The following is a 9,748-nucleotide window of genomic DNA, read 5'->3' as shown; positions in this document are numbered from 1 at the left end:
GAATCCTGAAAGCAACAAGAGAAAGGTAACTAGTAACTTATAAGGGAGCTCCCATAAGGCTGTCAGATGATTTTTCAACAGAAACTTTGCAAGCCAGAAGGGATTGGCAGAAAATATTCAACATGATGAAAAGCAAGGACCAATAACCAAGACTACTGTAATCCAGCAAGGCTATCATTTAAAATTGAAGAACAGATAAGGAACTTCCCAGATAAGGAAAAGCAAAAGGAGTTCATCACCACCAAACTAGTAATACAAACTAGTATTACAAAATAGTGTTAGTGTTAGAGGGACTATTTTAAGTTGGAAAAAAATCAAAATTATGAATAATAAAATGGCAATAACTACATATCTATCAACAATTACTTTAAATATAAATGGATTAAATGCTCCAATCAAAAGACATAGGAGGTCTCAATGAATAAGAAAACAAAACCTTTACATATGCTGCCTACAAGACACTCACTTCAGATTGAAAACAGACACGGACAGAAAGTGAAGGGATAGAAAAAGATATTTCACGAACATGGGAAAGAAAACAAAGCAAAACAAAACAAAGCTGTGTAGCAATACTTATACCAGACAAAATAGACTTTAAAACAAATGCTATAACAGGAGACAAAGAAGGACCCAGTAATCCCACTTTAGGGTATTTATATGGAAAAAACTAAACACTACTTTGAGGGTATCTGTGCATTTACATGTTCATTGCAGCATTGTTTACAATTGTCCAAGACGTGGAGGCAGCCTGAGTGTCCATCGCTGGATGAATGGATAAAGAGAAGGTGGTACATACATACAATGGAATATTACTTGGCCATGGAAGGGAATGGATTCTTGCCATCTGAGGCGACATGGATGGACCTGGAGGGTATTGTGCTGAGTGGAGTGTCAGACAGAGAAAGACAGATGCAATGTGATTTCGCTTATATATGGAATCTAAAGAACAAAATTAACAAACAAAACAGAAATAAACTCATAGATATAGAAAACATTTTGATGGTTGCCAGATGGGAGGGGTTTGGGGGTGTGGGTGAAAAAAGGGGTAGGGATTAAGAAGTACAAATTGGTTGTTACACAATAGTCATGGAGATGTAAGGTATAGCATAAGGAATATAGTCAATAATATTGTAATAACTAGGTATGATGTCAGACGATTTTTTTTGAAGTGATAGATGGGAGAGAGTTGGGAGGCAGGGTAAAAAAGGTGAAGGGAAGGGATTAAGGTGTACAAATTGGTAGTTACAAAACAGTCATGGGGATGTAAAGTAAAGCATAAGGAATATAGTCAATGATATGGTAATAATCATGTATAGTTCCAAGTGAGTATTAGTCAGGGAGATCACGTCTTAAATCATATAAATGTCTAACCACTATGCTGTGTGCCTGAAATTAATATAAAATAATATTGAATGTCAGCTGTAATTGAAAAATTAAAAAGAGGGGGAAAGGGTAAAGGGGAACAAGAGGTCCAAATTTCCAGGTATAAAATAAATAAGTCACGGGGCTGTAATGTACAGCATGGGGGACACAGTCCATAATACTGTGATAGCTGGTACAGTGTCAGATGGTTGCTGGACGTATCATGCTGATCACTTCTTTAGGTACATAAATGCTGAATAACTATGGTGTACCCCTAAAACTAATTTAATGTGTGTTAGCTATGTTTTAATAAAAATCTTTTAAAAAACAAGCATATTGAGCAAGGCTATAGGAAGCAATGCCAATATTTAAAAATCAATTATATTTCTATATACTATCAACAAACAATTGGAAACTGAATTATTCAAATACCATTTATAATTGCATAAAATATGTAATACTTAGGGATAAATTTAATGAATCAGATGCAAGATTTATGCACTAACAAGTACAAAATATTTTTAGAAAATTTAAAGATGACCTAAATAAATAGAGAGATATAGAGTTTTCATAGATTGGGAGATTCAATATTGTTAAGATGTCAATTTTCCCTAAATTCATCTATAGATTTTATGTAGTAAAAATTAAATACCCATGTGGTTTACGTATAGAAATTTAAAAAATCATTGTAAAATGAATATGAAAATGCAAAGACCTCAAGTAGTCAAAACAAATTTGAGAAGAAGAGCAAATTTGGATGAACTTTGATGCCCGATTTCAATATTTACTTTACAGTTACATTAATCAAACAGCATGGGATTGGTGAAAGGATACATGTCTATGTCAATGAAACAGAGCATACAGGGTCCAAAAATGCACCCACACATATAAGGTCAATTGATTTTCAACAAAAATGAAAGGGTAAATCAATGGGGGAAGGAGTAATATTTTCAACAAATCATGCTGAAAAAAATGGACATGCATATGGAAAAAAATTAACCTTACCCCTTACATCATTGACAAAAATGAGCTATACAACAGATCTAAACGTTAATGCTAACTTTTAAAGAAAGCAAAGTAAATCTTAACTTTTGATTAGGCTAAGATCTCTTAGGTAGAATAGCTTAACTCTGAACCATAAAAGAGATAGGCTGATAAATTGAACTTAGTTTAAATTAAATCCTGTTTTTCTTTGAAAGGCACTATCAAAGAAATGAAACAGCAGGCCATAGAGTGGGAGAAAATATTCACGTTACATGTATGTGTTAAAGAACTGTATCTAGAATATATAAAGAGCTCTTACAGCTCAATAAAAAAGACTAAATGCAGTTTAAAATGGGAAAAATCTTATATATTCAAAAAGAAGATATGAGTGGCTAATTTGCAAATGAAATATACTTATATATTTACTTAAGTGTCATCAGGAAAACTCAAATTAAAACCACAATGAGATATCACTATATACCCACTACGATGGAGGGAGGGGTATGGAGTAGCTGCAGTTCTCATGCATTGCTTGGAAAATGTAAAATCCTCCAATTTTTAGAAATTGACAATATTTTGGCTGTCCCCTATAAAGCTATACGTGCACTTACCACATGATTCAGCCATTTCACTCTTAGGTATTTATTTACCCAAGAGAAATGAAACCATATGTCCACTCACATGATTTTTTTATTCTAAACTGAATGTGAAAATGCAAAGACCTCAATGCACATGAATTTTTATTCATAATAGCCCAAACTGGAAAGGTCCATGAACAGATGAATAGACACATTGTGAAACAGTGGAAGCCACTCTCAGCAAAAAGAAACAAACTATCAATCTGCAAACACATGAATAGATGTCAGAAACATTATACTAAAGAAAAGAAGCCAGACATAAACTAACATATACTGCATCATTCCATTTATATGCAATGCGAGAACAGGCCGGAAAAAAAAAAAAAAGCTACAATGACAGAACTTAGGTCAGTGTTCCTTTGGAACTGAGCTGGGATGTTGATTAAAGGGTTGAGAGGGAATTCGGTGGGGACGAGGGAGGTGAGTAATGAAATGTAGATTTTTCAGGCCTTATCTAATTAACATTTTATTTCATATGTTATAACTCAAATTGATTAATTTTTAAAGAGCTTTGAAATGTGTTATCAGAAACTTTGATACTGGTTAAAAAGATAAGTTGATTCTCCGTAAGTAGGAGGCAACGTGACTGAACAAAACACAGTTTGGTGCAGGGCACCTGGGTCAGTCATGATGCTGACACATGGGCGAGGTGAAGGGACCCTGTGATCTCTTCACTTATGTCCCTCCTTGCCTTCTTCCTGCCTTAAGGACTCCAAGCTATTATTCTAGCCTGTTTAAAACCATGTTTAAAACCACAAACTACAAACAAAACGGCATTCATCTCCTTTTTCTTCTGACAAAATGTACCCTTTGTGGGATCCCTGGAGCATTTTTTCTCTGTCAGTAGAAAAATAAATGCAAATAAGAGCTGAATTAATAATTTCCTGCTGACTTGGTTACTACATTGCCATCTAGTAAAGGGATCCTAGCAAGAGAGTGGAAGGGGGTTCTTGGGGTTCAGTGCTCATCCAACCTTACACGATGGCTGTCTAAGTGGGAGGGAGCTGACAGAGGAGGGGCCGAGGGGCTGCGTGGGCTGCCTTTGCTGCTCACGTATGTGCGAGCTGGGCAGTGGCCATCGTGAGCCTCCCAACCCCATGGATCTTGATTACACCAGCATACACTTACCACATGATTCTCTTTGATCTTGCCTTCATGTTATAAAAAGACTGCATTTTAGGTGACACTTTAAATGATTTGCCAGTTGGTTGATGGCTTAGCTTGGCTTCCCAGAAAACACATCCTAAAGCAAAACTGAAGTGGTACTGCTTTACTCAGTGTGTAACACCGATGAAAACAAGGGAGCTGAGACATGGAAGACAGAAAACAGGAGCTGCAAATGCAGCTCAGGGCACTTCCTAGGAGCAACAAAAGGAGAGTCATTATCCGCCTGCTCCCATCTTCCATTCATCAAAGGTCCACGCCACGGCTTCCTAACTCTCCTGCAATTTCAGATTGCACGTATGTGGGGACCACAGTTTCTGTGGCATCTTGGGCCTCACTGTCAACTGAGAATCCTGAAGGTGGGAGGTGAGGGACAAGCCATGTGGACATATCGGGAGGTTGTGGGTTTGCTCCCAGGTAAAGCTGATCAGAGCTCTCTGGGAACTGAGTGCTGAAGTGGCAACTGGGATTAAAAAAATAAAAAATAAAAAAATAAGGCCAAGAGCTTCAGAGGCTGGTTGTAGCCAAGATCTGAGGTGGTACATGGTTGGAAAGTAATATCACTTGTAATGTCCTGTTGCAAGTGTTCGACTGCATAAGCAGTAGAAGGGGGAATAATTCTTGCTATGTTGTTGGCTTTACCCAAACTCCTTAAAATCATTGTTTCCTTTGATGGTGGTGATCCCCAGCAGAGCATTTGTGTAAAAGAGTTGCCTGCAAGTAGGAGAAATCGACTGAAACATGAATGTGGAGGGGAAGGTCTGACGCTACAGATCTCATTTTCCCGATAATTCCGTTGTATATGAACAGGACACCGAATACAAGGTAGTTGTGACTAGACTTTTCCAGAAAATAATTAGGGAGCTATATTTATCTCCTAACCCATCTTCCTATCAACCTTTCAGGTTCTGTGGTTACATTTTTCTGTTCCAAAAATAAAATTGCTGATTTTTTTTAAAAAAAAATGCAATTCTATTTAAAATTAATGCACAGAAGCATACCAGCTTGAGAATAAGGGTCTAGATTTAGATAGTTACCTATATAAATCCTGGACAATAGAAAAGAAAACCTTACGCTTTATAGAAAACTAAGTGAACACAGAGGAGCAGTTATCCACTGAGCACAGAGTGAACTGGGCTTGTAGGTGGTGTTGCTTGACCACACGCAGAATTGTGTGACCACCTTCCCCACTATTAGAATCTGAGGCACAGAGAAACTTTTTTGAGGATTATTCACTAAAGAAAAATATTCAACTCCTGGCCATGGGAGAGCAGACACCCTTAGGCACACGGTGGTGACACACTGGTTAGGGAGGACAAACAGCGGTCTGTGTTTTGGCCAACGTGCCAGCCGTCTTCTCATGAGAACCAGAGGATGGGGGCCGGTCACAGAGAAAAGAACGAGGTTCCATGCCTTGTTTAAGGACCATGAACAGTTCCCGGCTGCTGCAGGAAAGGCATGTTCTTTTCCCAACCCTGAAGTGACAGCCCACGTCTGATTCGGACCCCAGCTTACTGATAATAAAGTGCGCACATTCAGGCCTCTCTTTACCATTCATATAAATGTATGTGAGCGGGGGTGGGGGTGGGGGACAGTGATCACGTGAAATGTCCAGGGTAAGGGTGAGAGGCATAGTTTAAGACACAGATTTTTTAAAATGGTCTTATGTTGCATAAATAATTAATTGGGCCGCCATGCTAGGGGCTGGCTGATGGGTCGGGCGGGAAAGCCCGTGGGTGGGGGCAGGGGCGGGGATCCCCGCTTTGCCATTGGAATTTGCCGTGACTGCGGGGGGACAGGTTAGGTCGGAGGAGCGGCGCCATGTGCTGGGGGCTCCGGGCTCTCCTGCTGGCCACCTGGCTCTGCTGGGCCCTGCGGATCCCAGGCTCTGAGCCCCGCAGGTGAGGCGGGGGCTTCCCGGGGCCTGCCGCGCGGAGTCCCGTGGTCAGAGGCTCTGGCCTGCGCCGCAGCGGGCGGGGGTCGGGCCCGGGGAGCAGAGAGCGTTTCCCTCGCCGCCGCTGCCCGCGTCGCCCAGTCGCAGGAGCCCAGAGGAGCTGGCTTGGCGGCTGACTCCCGGCCGGGCTCCAGGTCCGCTCCGCAGCCGCTGGGGCGGGAGGGAGCTCAGGGAGGGCGGTTCCGCCTCGGCTCGCCCTGCCTTCCCCCCTCCCCCTTCCACCCGCCGCTCCTCCCCCTCCCGCCCCTCCCCCTGCGCCCTCCTCCGCTCGGGGCCAGCGCGGCGGAGGCAGCAGCAGGAGCAGCCCCGGCTGCGGGTCGCGACGGCGGCGGGGCGCCCCCTCCCCGGTGCCGGGGCGCGGCGGAGGGATGTGGGGCTTTGCGGGAGGAAGGCTTTTCGGCTTCTTCTCCGCCCCAGTGCTGGTGGCGGTGGTGTGCTGTGCCCAGAGGTAGGGTCGCGGTGGGGTGACGGGAAGCGCGCGGGTGCTGGCGGGCGAGCCGCCGCCTGACCCAGCTCTCTGTGCCCCTGTCCCTCCCCCAGCGTGAACGACCCCGGGAACATGTCCTTTGTGAAGGAGACGGTGGACAAGCTGTTGAAAGGCTACGACATCCGCCTAAGACCGGACTTCGGGGGTGAGTGGGGTGCGCGCGGCCGCTGCGGGAAGCGCGATTCTCGGTGCTGGCGGCCTGGGTGGCGGAGGGAGGCGGCGAGAGGGTGGGGGGCACTTCTCCTGCGCCCCGCACCCTCAGAGCCACCGCACGCCGTGCCAGCCAGCTGATCCCCGTGTCGTGCGCTTCCCGCAGGTCCCCCGGTCTGCGTGGGGATGAACATCGACCTCGCCAGCATAGACATGGTTTCCGAAGTCAACATGGTGAGTGCCGCCCTCGCCAGGGCTGTCCCCGACCCCTGCCCCGCTGTCCGGGCCCACAGCGTCCACAGGGCTGGGCCAGAGGCCTTCTCTGCCGGGCCGAGCGGCGCTCCGGGATGCCGGCCTCCTGCTCCCGCGGCTCCCGGCACCCGCCCGCCGGTGCGGGGGGCGTCGTGGGCACGCAACCGTGCGGAGGGCGCACCCTTCCTGCGGAAGGGAAGGGTCCTGGGCTGGCCTAGCACTCGGCCTGGTGCTACGGGCTTCTCCAGCGCTCTAGCTCCAGGTCCCGAGGCTTCCCGAGTGCGGTCTGCCTCCTTAGCAACAGGCGCTGGGGAACCCGGGAGAGGTGAGCTGTGGGGGAGGCTCAGATTCTAGGTAAGAGGTCTTTAAGGTTCCTTTGTTGTCTTTTGGAAAGAGATGCTGGCAGCTGGAGAGGACGAGGGCGGTGGTCTGTGTATATCAGGGTGTCCAGCGCTGATTTCCTTGGTTTCGGTGGCTTTTCGCAGGGCAGGCTGGTAGGCGGTGAAACCCAGAGCCCAGCACCCCCAGTCGCTGTCCGAGGTGCTGGCGGACAGCGTGGCTCTGAGACCCGGGGGCCTGCGCCGCGCGGGCGGGCTCTCGCAAGGGGCCGCTCTGCCGGACTCCAGGGCTAGTAAGCCCAGTGTCACTTAGGACTGGTGGACGCTGATGGGATTCAATATCTGACCTGTGGAAGGCGGAAGTCCCTGTCCCAATGTGCGATGTGGGTGTCACGGCTTTTGCTCAGGACGACAGGGGATAACAGAGAAACGTGACCCCTTTCATTTGTTAACTGAATTGGAAAACTCTGCGATTTGGAGAGAGGTTTAATTTTCTGTAGAGTGGACACTTTGGAAATTGTAAGAATGAGCGTTTGGAAACCATATTTTTTGGGAAGAAATCATTTGGAAACTTTCCTTTCGAACATATGCTATTGAAAATGTAATGAAGCATGGTTTCAGGTACATTTCTCGTCTGCTGTACATCACAGTCACGTGAGCAAACTCGTTTTAAATGCACACTCCCCGGTTCTCACTCCAGGTGATTCACATCCAGCTGGTGTGCAGTGGAACTCTGGGGTCTCTGCATTTAAAACTTGTGGACGGTATTTCGAGAAACAGTACAATAAATTATAGAAATACGGACATTTATCAATACACTAAAACTATTATTTAAATAGAGTGTTTGGCAAGATATATTTAAAAATATAATTTACTGTGGGTTTTGTAGGAAGAAATCTTTGAGCACACAAAACTATTTTTTATCCATTTTTCACTCTGAACCTAAATATTTTTAAATTATAATGTGCTACTTGAAAAAAAAGTTATACCTTTCTTTCACTTAGCACATTTATATAAAAGGTGTTATAATAACAAAAGTGTTAGCAAGAAACACAGAAGGAATATGAGTTTGCATACACTACATTAAAAATTAACATTACAAAAAAATTAACATTTACTTTTTTTGTGTAATTTTGTAAAAACAATTCTGTCTGGAAGGTATGTTTTATGACCTTAAGGGAATAAGTTATACATGTAGGATTTACTCTCTGTAACCTGCGATTTTTCTCAATTGGGGACTTCACATTCTCTAGAGAAGACGATGTGATAAGGAAGTTCATTGAACATTTAGGGGATATTGTGTTAAAATTATTATAGTGGATGTCAGATGAAAGAACCCTACACCGTGGTGTTGCTGCAGACCATTGCACATTTTCTCTGAGTTAATTTTGAAACTTAAGTTATCCAGCAGGATAGATCACGTGGATACCTTGTACCTTTAAAAAGTTCATCAGTAGCTGCCTAATTCATGCATTATGAATTGAGGGGGTCCCAATTTTCTCTGACCCCAACAATAAAAAGACAAATTGAAGATGCAAGCCATTATACTGAATAATTTTTAATTTAAGTGCATATCCCAAAATCAAGAGTTATGCATAGCATAGCCGTAGTATGCTGGTATGCTTTTTTTTTTTTTCCATTTTCATGATGGTAATTTTTGTGGCTCTTGAAGCATAAATTTATTATAAACAAAAATTGGGGGTAGTTAGGATGGGAGATCAAAGGCCATTGCAGATGTGACAGACTGGCATTTGCAATCTCTTCTATAAGTGGACTGGCCCAATCTGCGTTCCCTTAACATATTCTCTCATGATCATAGCTATGACATTTGATCTATTATGATATTTTCCCTCTATATTTAGGGAAAGAAAAGAGAATATGTGAGCATAAGTTTAGAGTCATCACTCGATCATCTTGTTTAAAAACAAGAAGCTGTATTGCTGAGCCCCCTTGCTCACCTTTCTAGTCACACAAAACTAAACGCTGTTAGGTTATAAGATTCAGTAAGAAATGGTCTTGCTTTAAGGGTGTGGGAGCTCATGGAGGAGATGTGTAAATTGGCTGTAACCCCAAAGTAGGATGTGGTAAGGTCCATTAGAGGAAGGGGCACACAGAGGAGAGAGGGGAGGAAGGAGGGAAGAGGAGAGGGAGGGAGGAGGAAGGGAGAGAGGGGAGAGAGGGGGAGGGGGAGAGATAGCGTGAGAGTGTGTGTGTGTGTGTGTGTGTGTGTGTGTGTGAGAGAGAGAGAGAGAGAGAGAGAGAGAGAGAGAGAGATGGAGTGGGGGAGAGCGAGAGAGAGCAAGAGATGGAGAGAGAGAGAGAGAGAGAGAGAGAGAGAGAGAGAGAGAGATGGAGTGGGGGAGAGCGAGAGAGAGCAAGAGATGGAGAGAGAGGGAGACGGAGAGAGACAGTGCGAGGG

General features: G+C 44.4%; 1 protein-coding gene across 1 annotated transcript in view; it reads left to right on the top strand.

The window, feature by feature from the left end:
- The first annotated feature begins 6,377 nt into the window (after positions 1 to 6,377).
- The window catches only part of GABRB3 (gamma-aminobutyric acid type A receptor subunit beta3), a 159,662-nt gene continuing 156,291 nt past the window's right edge, over positions 6,378 to 9,748 (top strand). The window contains exons 1-3 of the mRNA XM_033100294.1: positions 6,378 to 6,550; positions 6,643 to 6,734; positions 6,906 to 6,973. Of these exons, the coding sequence (XP_032956185.1) occupies positions 6,471 to 6,550; positions 6,643 to 6,734; positions 6,906 to 6,973 (240 nt within the window). The 5' untranslated portion in view covers positions 6,378 to 6,470. The remainder of the gene's footprint in view (positions 6,551 to 6,642; positions 6,735 to 6,905; positions 6,974 to 9,748) is intronic.

The sequence above is a fragment of the Rhinolophus ferrumequinum genome, chromosome 28, assembly GCF_004115265.2.
Source record: "Rhinolophus ferrumequinum isolate MPI-CBG mRhiFer1 chromosome 28, mRhiFer1_v1.p, whole genome shotgun sequence".
NCBI lineage: Eukaryota > Metazoa > Chordata > Mammalia > Chiroptera > Rhinolophidae > Rhinolophus > Rhinolophus ferrumequinum.
The sequence above is the reverse complement of the archived record's forward strand: the minus strand, read 5'-3'. Positions and strand labels throughout refer to the sequence as shown.